Raw genomic sequence first — 20,438 nt, forward strand, 5'->3', positions numbered from 1 at the left:
GGCAAACCTCTTGAGTGGGTCCCTAACCTGACCTTTTTGTGTGGCACCGTGCACCGACCACCGCCGCAGCGACAAAGCGCCAGCAGGGCGGGCGACCTGGCGCCTCACAGCACCCATGCTGCAAGGCAAAGCCCCCAAGGCTCCAGGCCGCGCCGCCCCACCGACACCACACCACCACAACAGCAGCCACCACACAGCACCAGCACACAGTGAGAGGAGCTGTGCACTCACCTCCCACTGGCTCCCATATGTGAACTGGGAGCAAAAAGAAGGCTGACCCCTCTTGCAGTTTCCTGCTGATTAAAATCACCTGTGCCAAATGGGGAGAGTGCAGATCCAAGCAAAAAAAGAGGGGGATAGAATGTTGTATAACACACTATGAAGGAAAAGACATGGATCGCACATCCCAAAAATACATTGATCTAATTTTTTCTTCATAGTGTGTTATACAACATTCTATCCCCCTCTTTTTTTTTTGCTTGGATCTGCACTCTCCCCATTTGGCACAGGTGATTTTAATCAGCAGGAAACTGCAAGAGGGGTCAGCCTTCTTTTTGCTCCCAGTTCACATATGGGAGCCAGTGGGAGGTGAGTGCACAGCTCCTCTCACTGTGTGCTGGTGCTGTGTGGTGGCTGCTGTTGTGGTGGTGAGGTGTCGGTGGGGCGGCGCGGCCTGGAGCCTTGGGGGCTTTGCCTTGCAGCATGGGTGCTGTGAGGCGCCAGGTCGCCCGCCCTGCTGGCGCTTTGTCGCTACGGCGGTGGTCGGTGCACGGTGCCACACAAAAAGGTCAGGTTAGGGACCCACTCAAGAGGTTTGCCGTGACGTGGCAGTGGGCTTAATACAATCTGATCAGAATGGTAACAAAAGAACCTCATGTTCTATTTAATATTTTGCCTAGCGGCTTTTAGATCAATGTATTTTTGGGATGTGCGATCCATGTCTTTTTCTTCATAGTGTGTTATACAACATTCTATCCCCCTCTTTTTTTTGCTTGGATCTGCACTCTCCCCATTTGGCACAGGTGATTTTAATCAGCAGGAAACTGCAAGAGGGGTCAGCCTTCTTTTTGCTCCCAGTTCACATATGGGAGCCAGTGGGAGGTGAGTGCACAGCTCCTCTCACTGTGTGCTGGTGCTGTGTGGTGGCTGCTGTTGTGGTGGTGTGGTGTCGGTGGGGCGGCGCGGCCTGGAGCCTTGGGGGCTTTGCCTTGCAGCATGGGTGCTGTGAGGCGCCAGGTCGCCCGCCCTGCTGGCGCTTTGTCGCTACGGCGGTGGTCGGTGCACGGTGCCACACAAAAAGGTCAGGTTAGGGACCCACTCAAGAGGTTTGCCGTGACGTGGCAGTGGGCTTAATACAATCTGATCAGAATGGTAACAAAAGAACCTCATGTTCTATTTAATATTTTGCCTAGCGGCTTTTAGATCAATGTATTTTTGGGATGTGCGATCCATGTCTTTTTCTTCATAGTGTGATATATATATATATATATATATATATGTTGTGTGTAGTTACCAAGTGTTTGTGTAGAGGGTGTACATGTTCTGGGTGTTGTCTGGGTGTGGCGGGGGGTGAGAGCGGTGTTGTTTGTGTGTTGCGTTGTGTGTCATTATTTGTGGAGCGCTGTGTGTCTGTATCGTTGTGTATGTGTGTTGCGCGGTTTGTGTGGGGGTGTGTGTGTGTGTGTGTGTGTGTTTTGGGGGGAGGTATGTTTTGTGCAATGTGTGTGTTGTGCGGTATGTGCGTATATTTGTGTGTGCCGCGGTGTTTGTGTGTTGGGTGTTGTGTGTGTGTGTGCGGCGTTGTGTGTGTGGGTGTCTGTGTAGGGCAGTGTTTGTGGTTCCCAGTGTGTGTGTGGTGTGTTGTGCAGTGCGTGTGTGGCAGTGTGTGTGTGTGTGTGTGTGTTTTGGGGGGAGGTGTGCACCCCCCATCGTGGTCCACCCCCCATGCTGCACCCCCCATCGTGCTCCATCCCCCATGCTGCACACCCTCCATCGTGCTCCATCCCCACTCCCCATTGTACTCCATCCTCCATGCTGCGCACTCCCAAACGTGCTCCATCCCCCATGCTGCGCATTCCCCATCGTGCTCCATCCCCCATGCTGCGCACTCCCAAACGTGCTCCATCCCTCATGCTGCGCACTCCCCATCGTGCTCCATCCCCCATGCTGCGCACTCCCCATCGTGCTCCATCCCCCATGCTGCGCACTCCCAAACGTGCTCCATCACCCATGCTGCGCACTCCCCATCGTGCTCCATCCCCCATGCTGCACACTCCCCATCGTGCTCCATCCCCCATGCTGCGCACCCCCCATCGTGCTCCTTCCCCCATGCTGCACACTCCCCATCGAGCTCCATCCCCCATGCTGCGCACTCCCCATCGTGCTCCATCCCCCATGCTACGCACCCCCATCGTGCTCCATCCCCCATGCTGCGCACCCCCCATCGTGCTCCATCCCCCATGCTGTGCACCCCCCATCGTGCTCCACAGTCACACATCAGAGAGTAAACACGCACACATCTGATCGCATACACTCACACACCCCACTTCTCCCTGTGCCCACCGGTGGGCGGTCCCAGCAGCTGTGCTGCACGCCGTGCTCCTCTGCCGACACTCACAGATCCGATCGCATACACTCACACACACACACACTCACACACACACATCCAATCGCATACACTCACACACACACACTCACACATCCGATCGCATACACACACACTGACGATATCGCACATATGCGCTGACACACTCACAACATCCGGAGATACCACATGCTTCTGTCGCGGGCGGAGGAGGGGACGCCGCGCTCTCCCACTGCTCGGGTCCGGCTGCCGCGGCTGCTACGGCCTGCTGCTGCTCGGTGGCTCGAGCGATGGGCCGGATCCCGGGGGCTCGAGCGGCGCTCCTCGCCCGTGAGTGAAAGGGGATTGGGTTTTGGGATAGTTTGTCCGTGACGCCACCCACGGTTGTGGTGATTAAGTGGACACCACCGCTGCTCTTTCTGGGGAACCCGGGAGTGATGGTACGGAGCAGCCAGTTGTTGATTTGCCCCTCCGTGGGTAGGGGTCTTGGCGCTCCCGGGGCCCGGTGATGGGATTGGGATGGTGGACAGGCGGGGATGGGGCCTGTGGAGGTGCAGGGGCGCAGGGGCAGCGCTGTGCCGCACGGCACGGAGGTACTCACTCAGCCAGTAAACACGACACAGTTCTCGGTAAACAAACGGCTGGTTGGACGGGTCCCTCGAACGGTTACGGTGCTGCGGTTCCCTGCAGTTAGCGGTGACTGTCTCTTCCCTGCACCTATGTAAAGTCTCTTGGCAGCGATGGGTCCCCACCGGTTACCCACTCCTCGGCTTCAATCTGGGCCGAAGGAGCCCTACTTTGCCCGCAGGTGCTGGCCCTGGGAAACTGGTGCCCTGGCGGTGGCGGTGTCTCCCCTTCACGGTCGGGCTGTTGCCTTCAATCGGGACTTGGTTGTTAGGAGACAGAGGTCCCCTTCACTGACGGATTTAGCAAATTATGGCGACTCCTAGCCTTGCCGGGATCCGAAAAGCCCCTGCCCTGGTGCTGACTGTTCTTCGTATACTGCTCCAGTACCGCCGGGTCACCACCCGTCCGCGGTCCTTCCAGCAACCTCCAAACAGTCCCCCTGCAGACTATCACCGCCGTCACAGTCCGGGGCACACACCCGGACCAACTTCAGGCTTTCTTAACTGTTCCTTTTCTGTAACCACTCTTACTGTCCTCCTTTACCACTTCACTTCCTTCTACTTCACACTCCTAAACTGATCTGCCTGGTTCTTCCTGCCTTCAAGGCTGTGAACTCCTCGGTGGGCGGAGCCAACCGCCTGGCCCACCCCCTGGTGTGGACATCAGCCCCTGGAGGAAGGCAACAAGGATTTTGGGTTAGCTTGGTGTTCCTGCAGGGAATGTGGGGTGCGTATGATGTTGTGACCTGTGACCCCTGGCTTGCCCAGGGCGTCACACTTCCGGCCATGTGATCCTCCGGCAGGTCTTGGAAGATCACTGCACAGTATCGCCGCCGAGAAGCAAGCGATATCACGGGATGTTGTGAGTATGTGGATGCGATCTGATGTGTGTGTGAGGTGTGTGTGAGAGTGAGTGTGATCTGATGTGTGTGTGTTTGTTCTTATGTGTGTGCGTGTGTATGTTCCGCCGCTGCAGGACGTAGATGCGATCTGATGTGTGTGTGAGGTGTGTGTGTTCCACCGCTGCAGGACATGGATGCGATCTGATGTGAGTGTGAAAGTGAGTGTGAAAGTGAGTGTGAAAGTGAGTGTGAAAGTGAGTGCGAAAGTGAGTCGCACTCACTTTCGCACTCACTTTCGCACTCACTTTCGCAAAGTGAGTGTAAAAGTGTGAGTGAGAGTGAGAGTGTGAAAGTGAGAGTGTGAGTGTGAGTGTGTGAGTGTGAAAGTATGAGTGTGAGTGTGAAAGTGTGAATGTGAGTATGAGTGTGAAAGTGTGAAAGTGTGAGTGTGAAAGTGTGAGTGAGTGTGAAAGTGTGAGTGAAAGTGTGAGTGAGAGTGTGAGTGTGAGAGTGTGAGTGTGAAAGTGTGAGTGTGAAAGTGAGTGTGAAAGTGTGAGAGAGAGTGAGAGCGTGAGTGTGAGTGTGAAAGTGAGTGTGAAAGTGTGAGAGTGAAAGTGAGTGTGTGTGTGAGTGAAAGTGTGAAAGTGTGAGTGTGAAAGTGTGAGTGTGAAAGTGAGAGTGTGAAAGTGAGAGTGTGAAAGTGAGAGTGTGAAAGTGAGAGTGTGAAAGTGAGAGTGTGAAAGTGAGAGTGTGAAAGTGAGAGTGTGAGTGTGAATGTGTGAGTGTGAAAGTTAGTGTGTGAGTGTGAGTGTGAAAGTGTGAGTGTGAAAGTGTGAGTGTGAAAGTGTGAGTGTGAAAGTGTGAGTGTGAAAGTGTGAGTGTGAAAGTGTGAGTGTGAAAGTGTGAGTGTGAAAGTGTGAGTGTGAAAGTGTGAGTGTGAAAGTGTGAGTGTGAAAGTGTGAGAGTGTGAGTGTGAAAGTGTGAAAGTGTGAGTGAGTGTGAGTGTGTGTGAAAGTGTAAGTGTGAATGTGAGTGTGAAAGTGTGAGTGTGTGAGTGTGAAAGTGTGTGAGTGTGAAAGTGTGTGAGTGTGAAAGTGTGTGAGTGTGAAAGTGTGAGTGTGAAAGTGTGAGTGTGAAAGTGTGAGTGTGAAAGTGTGAGTGTAAAAGTGTGAAAGTGTGAGTGAGTGTGAGTGTGTGTGAAAGTGTAAGTGTGAATGTGAGTGAAAGAGTGTGAGTGTGAAAGTGTGAGTGTGAAAGTGTGAGTGTGAAAGTGTGAGTGTGTGAGTGTGAGTGTGTGAGTGTGAAAGTGTGAGAGTGTGAAAGTGTGAGAGTGTGAAAGTGTGAGAGTGTGAAAGCGTGAGAGTGTGAAAGCGTGAGAGTGTGAAAGCGTGAGAGTGTGAAAGCGTGAGAGTGTGAAAGCGTGAGAGTGTGAAAGCGTGAGAGTGTGAAAGCGTGAGTGTGAAAGCGTGAGTGTGAAAGCGTGAGTGTGAAAGCGTGAGTGTGAAAGCGTGAGTGTGAAAGCGTGAGTGTGAAAGCGTGAGTGTGAAAGCGTGAGTGTGAAAGCGTGAGTGTGAAAGCGTGAAAGTGTGAGTGTGAGTGTGAGTGAAGTGTGAGTGTGAGTGTGAAAGTGTGAGTGTGAAAGTGTGAGTGTGAAAGTGTGAGTGTGAAAGTGTGAGTGTGAAAGTGTGAGTGTGAAAGTGTGAGTGTGAAAGTGTGAGTGTGAAAGTGTGAGTGTGTGAGTGAGTTTGAAAGTGTGAAAGCGTGAGTGTGAAAGTGTGAGTACGAAAGTGTGAGTGTGAAAGTGTGAGTACGAAAGTGTGAGTGTGAAAGTGTGAGTGTAAAAGCGTGAGTGTGAGTGTGAAAGTGTGAGTGTGAAAGTGTGAGTGTGAAAGTGTGAGTGTGAAAGTGTGAGTGTGAAAGTGTGAGTGTGAAAGTGTGAGTGTGAAAGTGTGAGTGTGAAAGTGTGAGTGTGAAAGTGTGAGTGTGAGTGAAAGTGAGAGTGAGTGTGAGTGTGAAAGTGTGAGTGTGAAAGTGTGAGTGTGAAAGTGTGAGTGTGAAAGTGTGAGTGTGAAAGTGTGAGTACGAAAGTGTGAGTGTGAAAGTGTGAGTGTGAAAGTGTGAGTGTGAAAGTGTGAGTGTGAAAGTGTGAGTGTGAAAGTGTGAGTGTGAAAGTGTGAGTGTGAAAGTGTGAGTGTGAAAGTGTGAGAGTGAGTGTGAAAGTGTGTGAGTGTGTTGTGATGTGATGTGATGTGATGTGAGTGAGTGAGTGTGTGTGTGTGTGTTCTTATGTGTGTGCGTGTGTGTGTGTTCCGCCGCTGCAGGACCTTGATGCGCTCACCTCGTGGCGAGAAGCCATTCCGTGTGGGTGGCGGAGCCTGGGCAAGCGGCCAATCCGTGCTTGGGGGGGGAGCCGAGGCGAGGAGAGCGGCCAATCCGTGCGGGGAGGGGGTGGACCCGAGGCGAGCGGCCAATCCGTGGGGGGGAGGAGCCAAGGCGAGGCAAGCGGCCAATCCGTGCGGGGGGGCGGGGCCATGGCAAGGCCAGCGGCCAATTCGCTGTTTGTCACCGTAAGGACATGTCACGGTAAGGACACAATTTTGGAGCAAGACAGACAGACAGACAGACAGAATAAGGCAATTATATATATAGATAATAAACTGAAAATCGGGGCGTGCAATATTATTTGTCTCCTTTACGTTAATACTTTGTAGCGCCACCTCTTGCTGTGATTACAGCTGCAAGCCGCTTGGGGTATGTGTCTATCAGTTTTGCACATCGAGAGACTGAAATTCTTGCCCATTCTTCCTTTTCCATCAGCTCAAGCTCAGTGAGCTTGGATGGAGAGCGTTTGTGAACAGCAGTTTTCAGCTCTTTCCACAGATTCTTGATTGGATTCAGGTCTGGACTGTGACTTGGCCATTCTAACACCTGGATATGTTTATTTGTGAACCATTCCATTGTAGATTTTGCTTTATGTTTGGGATCATTGTCTTGTTGGAAGACAAATCTCGGTCTCAGTCTCAGGTCTTTTGCAGACACCAACAGGTTTTCTGCAAGAATGGTCCTGTATTTGGCTCCATCCATCTTCCCATCAATTTTAACCATCTTCCCTGCTGAAGAAAAGCAGGCCCAAGCCATGATGCTGCCACCACCATGTTTGACAGTGGGGATGGTGTGTTCAGGGTGATGAGCTGTGTTGCTTTTACGCCAAACATATCGTTTGGCATTGTGCCCAAAAAGTTCGATTTTGGTTTCATCTGACCAGAGCACCTTTTTCCACATGTTTGGTGTCTCCCAGGTTGCTTGTGGCAAACTTTAAATGACATTTTTCTTCATCGTTCCTTATGGGAGACTCAGACCATGGGTGTATAGCTTCTGCCTCCGGAGGACACACAAAGTACTACACTAAAAAGTGTAGCTCCTCCCTCCTAGTATATACACCCCCTGGATAACCAAATCTAGCCAGTTCAATGCTTTGTGTTCAGGAGGCACACATCCACATTCATGCATTCTCATCTGATTTTCATTTTAAAGAGTTTGAAGAAAAGCGGGTCCAAGCCTGGACTCCCGGCATGTCCCTTCTCACCCCACTGTGTCGGCGGTGTTGTTAAGGTTGATTTCAAGGCTGGAGCCTTACATGCCACGCTCCTTCGCCATCCCTCGGGCTCTGGCTTGAAGTGGGAGCCAACACGGTTCTCACTGCTTTGCAGGAGACCGGTCTCCATCCGCAGCCCTTTCAGGACCCTGCCGGACGGAGCACTCATCCCTCAGGGACCTGGCCCTGCGTCTCACAAGCTAAGTTTTGAGACGTTCTTGTCAGGGGGGGTCCCTTGTACTTTAATGTTGGGGAGAGTGTATTTTGTACTATTTGTGACATTTCCGGCCGGTTCTCCGGTTTTCACCAGAGAACCGCGCCGAAGGTGCCTGAGCGCCGGCCGCGTTCTAAAATTTAGGCCCTGGCTTCGGCTGCGGCCTAGTTTCGCTTTCACTGCCCCTGCATGTCAGTCATGCAGAGGGACAGTGCGGTGCCGCCCACCGGCCGTTCAGCTCGGGGGAGGACACTCCTCTCTGAGGAGATGTTTCCCTCCCCTGTATATCCCCTTGGCCCTCCGGTTCCCGCTCTTGGGCTATGTCCCGCCCCCCCTCCTCACTCCAGCGCCATTTTATCAGCGTTCTCACACTGATCGGCGCTGGCTGCTGCATCTCTGCAATCTATCTGGGGGTCCGAGCTGTGGAATCTGGAGGGCACATAAATCGGTCTGGTAAGCCACAACCTCTGGTTGTGGACTTTATTATACACTCTCTGGGGGTCATTCTGAAGGAGTGTATTCTTACTGCAGAGCCTCCACCTCAGCAGCATGTCTCACACTAGGAGCAAGGCTGCAAGGCTGTACGCAATATGCACTGCATGTAAGCTCGTACTGCCTGAACCGAGCACATACCCTCATTGTGATGCCTGCTCTAACATGGTGGTGCCTCAGCCTGGAGTCTCCCCAGTGGTCCCTCCGGCTGCTCCGGCCCCGGTGGCTGAACCCCCGGCTTGGGTTGAAGTGTTTTCTAAATCTATCTCCCAGTCTTTCGCCGACTCCATGGGACAGCTGTCCCGGACTCTGCTGACCATGCATCAGCCCCCTTCTCAGGGTGCCTCTGCTGCTTCGGCTCGCTCTGCAGAGCTCACAGAGGATTCTTCATCTGCTCCCAGACCCCATCCTCCTAAGAGGAGACGCAGGGACCCCTCTCCTTCCTCGTCCCGCGACTCCGATTCACGAGTCGACCCGCAGAACGAGGAGGATGTCTTTACTGGGGGCTCGGACGCTACCTCCATGTGCCCCATTGATCTGACCGAGGGTGACGCAGATGTGAGTGACTTGATTGCGTCCATTAATTCTGTACTGGACCTCAATCCGCCAGCATCAGAGGAGCAACCCTCTCTGGCAGAAAAACACCAGTTTACCTTGCCTAAGAGAACAAGGAGTGTGTTCTTTAACCACTCCAGTTTTCAAGCCACTGTGTCCAAGCCCAGAGCCTGTCATGACAAACGCTTTCCAAAGCGTGGTTCTGACGACCGTTATCCTTTTCCACCAGAGGTGTTCAACGAGTGGGCTCACTCACCAAAGGTAGACCCTCCGGTGTCTAGACTCTCAGCCCGGACAGTTGTATCTGTGGCTGATGGCACCTCACTTAACGATCCCACTGACCGCCAGGTTGACCTCCTGGCCAAGTCTGTCTATGAGGCGGCAGGGGCCTCGTTCTCCCCATCCTTTGCAGCAGTGTGGTCTCTCAAAGCCATCTCTGCTTCCCTAGAGGAGATGCATTCCCTCACTAGGGACTCTATGCCTGAATTGGTTGCCTTAACTTCCCAGGCTTCAGCCTTTTCAGCCTACGCCATGTCTGCCATGCTGGAGGCCTCTCACCGCACTGCGGTGGCCTCCGCTAATTCCCTCGCTATCCGCAGGATCTTGTGGCTTTGACAGTGGAGGGCAGATGCTTCCTCAAAAAAGTACCTTGCTGGGCTCCCATTTGCTGGGTCCAGGCTGTTCGGTGAACAACTGGATGAAATAATTAAGGAGGCTACTGGCGGGAAGAGTACTTCCTTGCCGCAGACTAACACCAGGAAACCTGTCCAGGGCAGGAACCAGTCGAGGTTTCGTTCCTTTCGTTCCTCCAACTGGTCGTCCGCTAAGCCCTCGGCTTCGTCCACTAACTCAGCCAAGGACCAGAAGCCCTCCTGGCGCAAGAAGCCGCGTCCACAAAAGTCCGCAGGAGCTGCTGCCACCAAGGCAGCCTCCTCTTGACTATCTGGCCGAGCCAGCAACGTCCTTGGTCGGTGGCAGGCTCTCCCACTTTGGCGACGTGTGGTTTCAACATGTCTCCGATCAGTGGGTGCGGGATATCATCTCTCACGGCTACAGGATAGAATTCTCTTCCAGCCCGCCAAACAGATTTTTTCTGTCAACTCCCCCCTGCTCCAAGGCCGCCGCCTTCTCTCAGGCCGTGGCATCCTTGCAGGCCAGCGGAGTGATTGTACCGGTTCCCGCCAGGGAACGGTTCAGAGGTTTTTACTCAAATCTCTTCCTGGTCCCCAAGAAGGATGGTTCCTTCCGGCCCATCCTGGATCTCAAGCTTCTCAACAAGCATGTTCAGGTGCAGCACTTTCGCATGGAGTCTCTGCGATCAGTCATTGCCTCAATGACCCAAGGAGATTTCCTGGCATCCATCGACATCAGAGATGCCTATCTGCATGTGCCAATTGCAGTTTCACACCAGCGTTGGCTACGTTTTGCAGTCGGAGAGGAACATTTCCAATTCGTGGCTCTCCCCTTCGGGTTAGCCACGGCCCCTCGAGTATTTACCAAGGTCATGGCGGTTCTGCACCTCCAGGGGTTGGCAGTGACTCCTTACCTGGACGACCTTCTTGTCAAGGCTTCATCCAGCGCAGACTGTCAGCGGAGTGTCTCGCTCACTCTCGCCACTCTTGTCCAATTCGAGTGGCTTGTCAATCTGCCCAAGTCCACTTTGACCCCGACCCAAGAACTCACGTACCTGGGGATGCAATTCGAGACTCTGCCGGCACTTGTCAAGCTGCCCTTAGTCAAACAGCAGTCCCTCCATCTGGCGGTGCGCTCTCTGTTGAGGCCCCGCCGTCATTCCATCAGGCACCGCATGCAGGTGCTGGGTCAGATGGTGGCGTCAATGGAAGCGGTTCCCTTTGCCCAGTTCCATCTGCGTCCTCTGCAGCTGGACATTCTCTGCTGTTGGGACAAGCGGCCTTCTTCCTTGCACAGGTTGGTGGCTCTGTCGCCACAGACCAGGAGCTCTCTTCAGTGGTGGCTTCGGCCCCTCTCTCTGTCTCAGGGACGCTCCTTTCTGGCCCCGTCCTGGGTGATCCTCACCACGGATGCCAGTCTAACCGGCTGGGGAGCAGTATTTCTCCACCACCGAGCACAGGGCACTTGGACCCCGTCCGAATCAGCCCTCTCGATCAATGTGCTGGAAATCAGAGCTGTGCTCTTAGCTCTCGTAGCCTTTCACCACCTGTTGGCGGGCAAGCACATTCGAGTCCAGTCAGACAACGCGACAGCAGTTGCCTACATCAATCACCAGGGCGGGACTCGCAGCCGCCTGGCAATGTTGGAGGGTCAACGCATCCTTCAGTGGACGGAGGACTCCAAGTCCACCATATCCGCAGTCCACATCCCAGGCGTAGAAAACTGGGAGGCAGATTATCTCAGCCGTCAAACCGTGGACAACGGCGAGTGGGCTCTGCATCCGGCAGTGTTCCGGTTGATCTGCCGCAAGTGGGGAACTCCGGAAGTGGATCTAATGGCATCCCGGCACAACAACAAGGTCCCGGTTTACGTGGCTCGCTCCCACGATACTCAGGCCTTTGCAGCGGACGCGCTGGATCAGGATTGGTCCCAGTTCCGTCTGTCTTACGTGTTTCCCCGTCTAGTTCTCTTGCCCAGAGTCCTGCGCAAGATCAGAATGGAGGGCCGTCGGGTCATACTCATTGCTCCAGACTGGCCCAGGCGAGCTTGGTACCCAGACCTGCTCCGTCTGTCCGTAGAGGTGCTGTGGCATCTCCCGGACCGTCCAGACCTTCTCTCACAAGGTCCGTTTTTCCGTCAGAATTCTGCGGCTCTCAGATTGACGGCGTGGCTCTTGAGTCCTGGATCCTGACGGCTTCCGGCATTCCTCCCGAAGTCATCTCCACTATGACTCAGGCTCGGAAGTCTTCCTCGGCAAAAATTTACCACAGGACTTGGAGAATTTTCCTATCCTGGTGTCGTTCTTCCGGCCACGCCCCTTGGCCCTTTGCCCTGTCGACCCTTCTGTCCTTCCTACAGTCTGGTCTGCGGCTAGGACTATCCCTCAATTCCCTCAAGGGACAGGTCTCGGCCCTGTCAGTGTTGTTCCAGCGGCGTATCGCCCGGCTGGCTCAGGTGCGCACCTTCATGCAGGGCGTATCTCACATCATTCCGCCTTACCGGCGACCTCTGGATCCCTGGGACCTTAATCTGGTCCTCACGGCCTTGCAGAAACCCCCTTTTGAGCCACTTAGGGAGGTTTCTTTGTCTCTTCTTTCACAGAAAGTGGTCTTTCTAGTGGCCATAACTTCCCTCAGGAGAGTCTCTGATTTGGCTGCGCTCTCCTCTGAGTCACCTTTTTTTGTTTTTTCACCAAGATAAGGTGGTTCTTCGTCCGTCTCCGGACTTTCTTCCGAAGGTGGTATCTCCTTTCCACCTTAGCCAGGATATTTCCCTGCCTTCCTTTTGTCCGGCTCCTGTTCATCGCTTTGAAAAAGCGTTGCATACTCTGGATCTGGTGCGGGCGCTCCGGATCTATGTGTCTCGCACCGCTGCTCTTAGGCGGTGCACTTCTCTTTTTGTGCTGACCACTGGTCAGCGTAAGAGCCTCTCGGCTTCTAAGCCGACCCTGGCTTGCTGGATTAGGTTGGCCATTTCCAATGCCTACCAGTGTTCTCAAGTGCCTTCCCCGCCGGGGATCAAGGCACACTCGACCAGAGCTGTCGGTGCCTCTTAGGCTTTCAGGCACCAGGCTACGGCTCAGCAGGTCTGTTAGGCTGCCACTTGGTCCAGTCTGCATACCTTTTCGAAGCACTACCAAGTGCATGCTCATGCTTCGGCAGATGCGAGCTTGGGCAGGCGCATCCTTCAGGCGGCTGTCGCCCACTTGTGAAGTTAGGTTTCGCCTACTTCTCAGTTTTCTGTTTATTCCCACCCATGGACTGCTTTGGAACGTCCCATGGTCTGGGTCTCCCATAAGGAACGATGAAGAAAAAGAGAATTTTGTTTACTTACCGTAAATTCTTTTTCTTATAGTTCCGACATGGGAGACCCAGCACCCTCCCTGTTGCCTGTTGGCAGTTTTCTTGTTCCGTGTGGTTTCACCGGCTGTTGTTGTAGTCAGAGGTTCCGGTTGTTCCGGGTTTTGCTCTGTCTCTACTTGTGGGTGGATGTCCTCCTTCAGCTTTTGCACTAAACTGGCTAGATTTGGTCATCCAGGGGGTGTATATGCTAGGAGGGAGGAGCTACACTTTTTAGTGTAGTACTTTGTGTGTCCTCCGGAGGCAGAAGCTATACACCCATGGTCTGGGTCTCCCATGTCGGAACTATAAGAAAAAGAATTTACGGTAAGTAAACAAAATTCTCTTTTTTATGGATATCTTTGAGAAATGGCTTTCTTCTTGCCACTCTTCAATAAAGGCCAGATTTGTGCAGTGTACGACTGATTGTTACCCTATGGACAGACTCTCCCACCTCAGCTGTAGATCTCTGCAGTTCATCCAGAGTGATCATGAGCCTCTTGGCTGCATCTCTGATCAGTCTTCTCCTTGTTTGAGATGAAATTTGAGGGACAGGCGGGTCTTGGTAGATTTGCAGTGGTATGATACTCCTTCCATTTCAATATGATTGCTTGCACAGTGCTTCTTGGGATGTTTAAAGTTGTGAAAATCTTTTTGTAACCAAATCTGGCTTGAAACTTCTCCACAACAGTATCACAGACCTGCCTGTTGTGTTCCTTGGTCTTCATGATGCGCTCTGTGCTTTAAACAGAACACTGACACTATCACAGAGCAGGTGCATTTATACGGAAACTTGATTACAGACAGGTGGATTATATTTATCATCATCAGTCATTTAGGACAACATTGGATCATTCAGAGGTCCTCAATGAACTTCTGGAGTGAGTTTGCTGCAATGAAAGTAAAGGGGCTGAATAATATTGCACACCCCAATTTTCAGTTTATTATTTTTTACAAAAGCTTAAAATAAGCAATAAATTTCGTTCAAATTCACAATTGTGTCTCACTTGTTGTTGATTCTTCACCATAACATTAAAAATGTTTATCCTTATGTTTGAAGCCTGAAATGTGGGTTGAAAAATTCAAGGGGGTCGAATACTTTCGCAAGGCACTGTATCTAGTGGGACAAATTATCCTTCACAGTAAAGGGAGAATTGGTACTGTACCAGGCCCTCTGACCCTACACTGGGCAATTCAATGTTGCGTTCACAAATCACACAATACCTTTTGAAAAAAAATAATGGACTCACCAGCGAAGCCACAGTGGATCCACCAATCCATGAACTGAGCCTCCTCCGTTCTGTCGCCAGCTGATTCGTGATCAGCTTCAGTTTTATGTTCTGTAATATAAAGATATCATCATGGCTGTTCTCCTATTTGGATAATATGGACAATTAGCTGAGGAAATGTCGTCCCAAAAAGCTATTTGCAGAAAATAAACGTTACCTTTGTTTTATTTGAGAGTTCTCTTGTGAGTCTGTCAGTAAATCCTGGTAATAAGGAATTTCCTCCTGCAACGACGATGTTTCCATACAATTTCTATGAAATAAAATGCATTATTACTTTACGTTACTGAGTAGCGGACAGTAGGCAAAATTACCATTAAACTGTAATGAATTTTCATTCATCCGAGATTCATCAGTTTTTCTCATACATGGAGAAAAAAAACAATAATGTTTCCCCACCTTCTCCTTCCTACTAGTCTGTGAAAATCAGACTGAACTCGGATATCATCAGAGTACAGTCCGATCTTCTTCAAGGACCCATAGACTTGCATTGCCAATTTTGATCCGATGCTCAGATCAGTCGCACATGTGTTCATGATTTTCCACAGACCACTTGATCTGCGAAAAATCATGGATATGTGAAGAGACCTATTCACTAGTATAGGTACGACATATCAGTGGAATACATGGATAGCACTCATACAAGAAAAACTGATGTCTGAATGAACCCTTACTGTGCACATTAATTAACCTTTTACTTGTCCATTTTATACTTACCGCACTAATATTACTATCACACATGTCAACACTTTTCAACACAATTTGGCTAACTCCAAGCGCGGTATCATCAGTGATGCCCTAAAGAGAGAATATATTGCAATTATTTTTTTTATACTCTACATAAAACACAAAAAAAGAGACATTTACTGTTAATTATAAGATAAGTGTTAACAATCAATAACCACATAATGGAAACAATCTATACTCCTGAAGTGCAACTCCATCACTAGTGAAAAAAAAAAAAAAAAGGCCTTTTTTCTTATAAATCAATTACATCTTGCAACGTAATAAGCCATAAATGAAAAAAGTGGGGATTGCGATTCAAAAATAAAAAATATATCACTTGTCCTGACTCAGTCATTCCATTGTTGTTACACTAGTGCGTTGTACTTAATGTACTTGGCTATAGTTCTGTAGACCACACATGATGAGTGGATTTAATCACTAGCCCCATATAGCACAAAACCACTTAGGACAGTTATTAGTTGCCACTTTCATGTGTAGTAGAACAGTCCATATAATAGCAAAAGGTATTGTAAACAGTCTGTAAACCATACAAAGAAAAAAAAATTGCAGCAGTCACTGCTCCTGAAAATTCTACAACTTTAAAAAAAGAAAAAAAAAACAAAACAAAAACAGCAGGGAGGCGTGTATCACAATAAAACATAGACAACAGCCGCTATACGCAAGGAATGCCCTTTTTCCGTACTAAGCATGCGCTTACTTAAGTACGCAAGATAAGTAAGTCGGGTAAACAAGTAAAGAGAAAATAAAGAAAAGAAGGGGTAAAGGGGGGGTGGGACGAGGCAAAAGGATAAATCTCCCGCTCATACATTTTCACAAACCTCCCGGAACTCTGTGGAGTCTAGGCACATAATCCAGCAACCCCACACCCGAACAAATTTATCATTAGACTCGTCCCTCTCCACGTGAGGTCCTCCATTTTCTGAAGACTAGCCATCTCCCCTAACCAGTCTGTCATGGAAGGACAATGTGTTGACTTCCACAATCTTGTAATGATAATCCGAGCTGCAGTTAGGCAAAATCTCAACAGATCATTCTTCTGGGACTTAACAGAGCCCGGGAGGACAGAAAAAAGAGCTATCTGTGGTGAATTGTCCACCTGGTTCCCACTCATTATTCAGTACACTGAGAATACTGAATCCCAGAAGGGCTGAATCTTAGGACAACTCCCCCATACATGCAGCATGGATCCTCCATCAATACCGCACCACAAGCACCTGTATGAGACCGAGGGGAAGGCCGCATGGAGGGCGCCGGGCAACGTACCATTGGGTGAGTGTCTTGTAATTTTTCCCTTGCACCTCGCAAGCCATTGATAGTTTGTGTGTCCAGAAAAACGCCCGTTTCCCTTCTTCCTTTGTCATATCCACCCCAAGCTCTTCCCACCATGAATTTTGGGCTGTCTGTGCCATCTCTCTAGTTCATAAATTGATAGAGAGTGAAGGTGGCGATCCCATAAGAAATACCTTTTCAAACTGTGGAGAGATGGTAGTAAAAACCTTCTCTCTTCCCCTGGATGAGCAAAAAGACCTCAACTGCAAGTATTCCAGCCAAGACACCTCACCCCTTGCCCTTGCAAGTATCTCACGAGGAGGCAACATATTTCCCTGGAGAATGTGATAGAACCCAACTCCACCCCAAAAAAAGTTTCAAGGTTTGCCCAGGGGGAACTCTGGGTAGCCAAAGAGGGGTAAGCGGTCCCCTGCCTGAGGAGAGACATCCCCTTTTGACTTCAAGATCCCACACTCTTAGAGCTGCCCTCACGAAGTCCACCTTCTGCCCTATACAACCCCTGCTCGCTCCACCAAGCCAAGGGAGATTATGTAAAGGTTATTCAGAGCTGATTTGTTCCAAACTCACCCACTGTTTTTAAACGCGGTGAAACTGCCAATTTAGCAACCGTGTCAGAACAGTAGCCTTATGGTATAGTCTGAAATTAGGGAGCCCAGCCCCTCCCTCATTTTTATGTCTAGATAGAACTTAGAATCCCATTAGAGGTCTCTGACTACCCCACATGAGCCTCGACAGAGTTGACTGAAGTCTGGAAAAAAAACTCGGGCAAATTTATGGGGATTGTCTGAAACAAGAACAAAAACCGAGGTAGAACATCCATTTTAATAGCATTAATGCGACCAAACCAGGAAAGTATACGTCTATCATATTTATTTAGGTCCCTAATAGTTCTTTCTAAAAGAGGCAAGAAATTAAGGGAGAACATTTTTGCGGGATCTTTTGGAACCATTATGCCCAGATATTTCAGTGCAGAGTTCTGCCATTTGAATAGGAAATAGTCATTGAGATACTCCATGTCTCCATTCGACAAGGTCACATCCAAGGCTTCAGATTTGGAAAAATTCGCTTTAAAGTTGCTCAGGTTCCCAAACTCCTCACACTCCTTGATCAGAGATGGAAATGAGACCCGCGGCTGAGCAATAAATAGAAGGTCATCAGTGAAGAGGAACGATTTACACTGCCCCTCGCCCACCTCAACACCCCTGATATGAACGTTATTTCTAATGGCCACCACCAGATGTTCCATTATAATAACATACAACAGGGGAGACAAGGGGTTCCATGATTTATAGTGTTAAACGCCTCCCTACTGTTTTTAATTATTTTTCTAAATAAAGTTGTGGAATTTTTATGACTAGTGAGTGTTGCAATTTTCCTCTTCTTTGCATGGTTTTCATGAGTTGTAGTGAGCAACAGAGTAACAGCAATGGAACAGTAGAGAATGTAACATATTGGGAATAGAGATGAGCAGACCGGTGGATGTTGGGTTCACCGAGTTTTGCTAGACTTTAGTTAACATTTCATTTCGGGACCCAGACTTGACCTCAACTTGCTCCCACACCCCAACTTCCATATAAGTCAATGGGGAACCGACACTAATGGGCAAGACACGAGTAACGAGTATAATGGAAGCCAATGGTGTTCCTCTGTAATTGTGAATGGTTTTTAATTGTTTTATTACATATCCCCTTCGAAATCCTTTTAGAACTCAGAAAACCCCTTCAGCTGCTAATCCCTGTAAGCTATCTGCTGTGATGATGGGCCAACTACCCATACATCACCCCTGCAGCTAATCACTAATCTTTTGGGTTTGCTCACACAGCCATAGATTCTCTTATGCGAGAGAATCGGGACGAATATGCTAATGTCACTCTGATGAAATTCTGCCTTAGTGCAATCCGATTCTCTTGCATCAAAGAATCAGTGCGAAGAAGAACTTAATTTCTCTATCTTCTCCATTGTCTGTGTCGTTGGTAATCCATTTGTACTTGAATGACATTCGAGTGCAAGTCAATGTTTTTCACACACAAATTGACTTTTATGGGCGATCCGAATATCAGAGCCACTCGCAGCATGCTGAGTTTATTTTCTCTTGCCGAATTGGCTTGAGAAAAAAAATTGCAGATCTGAACCGCCACATAGCAGAACATTGGTTCGAGTGCTATCTGGTATAGCACCTCTCCGTATTATACACTCATATGAATCTACCCTTTCAGTCATATGCCAACCATGCTGCTATGTCTCTTCAACCCAGTGATGTCTCAGCCATCATGTGCAGGTAGTCGGCACTTTATTGCCAGAGGACGGCTACCATAGATATACCAGTGTGAAATTTACCAGATCATTTTATATGTTATTACATTCCCTATTATTCTGTAATTTTTTATTTTTTTCACATCCTGGACAACCCCTTTAACCCACAGAAAAATGTTGAGTATTTCTCCATGAACGATAGAATCTACCATATTCCAGCAAGACACACAGTGGCATGCAAACATTTTGGCACCTCTGGTCAAAATTACTGTTATTGTGAGCAGTTAAGCAAATTGAAGATGAAATGATCTCTAAAAGGTATAATGTTAAAGATAACACATTTCCTTTTATTGTATGCACAAAAAATTATATATTTCGTCTTTTACATTTTAAAAATTACAAAAGGAAAATGGGCCGATGCAACATTTGGACACCCTTGACCAAGGTTTTAGGCCTTAATTAGCCGTGTTAGAGTTATGGCTTGTTCACTATCATCATTAGGAAAGGCCAGGTGATGAAAATTTCATAGCTTTATGAAAACCCAGCCTCCTTTAACTTTGGACCAAAAAACAGCCATGGTTTCTTCTAAGCAGCTGCCTAGCACTCTGAAAATGGTGGCAGCTCACAAAGCAGAAGAAGGCTATAAGAAGATAGCAAAGCGTTTTCAAGTTGTCTTTTTCACCTTTTGAATGTTATTAAGAAATGGCAGTTAACAGGAACAGTGGAGGCCAAGATAAGGTCTGGAAGACCAAGCAAAATTTCTGTGAGAGCTGCTTGTAGGATTGCTAGAGAGGAAAATCAGAACCCCCACTTGATTGCAAAAGACCTTCAGGAAGATTTAGCAGACTCTGGAGTTGTGGCATATTGTTCTACTGTTCAGGGACACCTGCACAAATATGGTCTTCATGGAAGAGTCATCAAAAGAAAACCTCTCCTGTATCCTCACCATAAAACTCAGCATTAGAAGTATGCAAAAAAAACCCCATCTAAACAAGCCTGCTGCATTTTGGAAACAAGTCCTGTAGACTGATAAGATTAAAATAGAACTCTTTGGCCACAATGATCAAAAGTACATGTGGAGAAAAAAAGGCAAAGACTTTCAGGAAAAGAACACATCGCCAACTACTAAGCATGGTGGAGGATCAATCATGCTTTAGGATTGTGTTGCAGCCAATGGCATGGGGAACATTTCACTGGTAGAGGGAAGAATGGATTCAATGAAATTTAAACATATTCTTGATGCAAACATAATAACAGCGGCGAAAAAGTTGAAGTTGAAAAGAGGATGGCTTCTACAAATGATTAATGATCCAAAACACCTCAAAATGCACAATAGCCTACCTCAAAAGGTGCAAGCTGAAGGTTTTACAATCTGAACAATATTGAAAATCTGTTGCTAGACCTCAAAAGAGCAGTGTATGGAAGACGACTCAAGAATCTCACAGAACTGGAAGACTTTTCCAAGGAAAAATGAATGAAAATCCCTCAAACAAAATTTGAAAGACTCAGCCAATTTTTGCTTTTTTGTTCATTTTAAAATGTAAAAGATGAAATTTTTCTTTTGCCTAAAATACAAGTGAACAGTTTAATCTTTAACGTTATGACTTTTAGAAATCAGTTCATCTTCAGCTTGCTTAACTGTTCACAGTAACAGTAATTTTGACCAGGGGTGCCTGTAATGCCTGATAGGAGCCACAGACTCAGACTGGCTGTAAGGGGAATCTAGTGAAAAGCCGCTCACAAAGCAGGACCCCAAGAACTCTGCAACCCTTTAACCCCTTTACAGGGATTTGGAATTACACAGAGCCTCAGAGATCGCTACCTGTGGTAGACTGTAGTCCGTGGTCGTCAGGCAGGGTCAAAATCCAGGAGATGCAAAACAGGAACAGAATCAGCAGGCAAGGGCGTAGTGAGGAGACAAAGCAGGGGTTAAATCCGGAACTGGCAGCAAGGTACAAAAACGACAGGCAGGAGGGTAGTCAA

At 48.9% G+C, this 20,438-nt stretch overlaps 1 protein-coding gene across 1 annotated transcript in view; it reads right to left on the bottom strand.

Annotated features, from left to right (window-relative positions):
• The window catches only part of LOC142296679 (actin-like protein 6A), a 43,773-nt gene that overhangs the window by 7,920 nt on the left and 15,415 nt on the right, over window positions 1-20,438 (bottom strand). The window contains exons 11-13 of the mRNA XM_075340597.1: window positions 14,883-14,963; window positions 14,326-14,418; window positions 14,130-14,219 (exon numbers count right to left, since the gene is read on the bottom strand). Coding sequence (XP_075196712.1) covers window positions 14,130-14,219; window positions 14,326-14,418; window positions 14,883-14,963 — 264 coding nt within the window. The remainder of the gene's footprint in view (window positions 1-14,129; window positions 14,220-14,325; window positions 14,419-14,882; window positions 14,964-20,438) is intronic.

The sequence above is a fragment of the Anomaloglossus baeobatrachus genome, chromosome 3, assembly GCF_048569485.1.
Source record: "Anomaloglossus baeobatrachus isolate aAnoBae1 chromosome 3, aAnoBae1.hap1, whole genome shotgun sequence".
Taxonomy (NCBI): Eukaryota; Metazoa; Chordata; class Amphibia; order Anura; family Aromobatidae; genus Anomaloglossus; species Anomaloglossus baeobatrachus.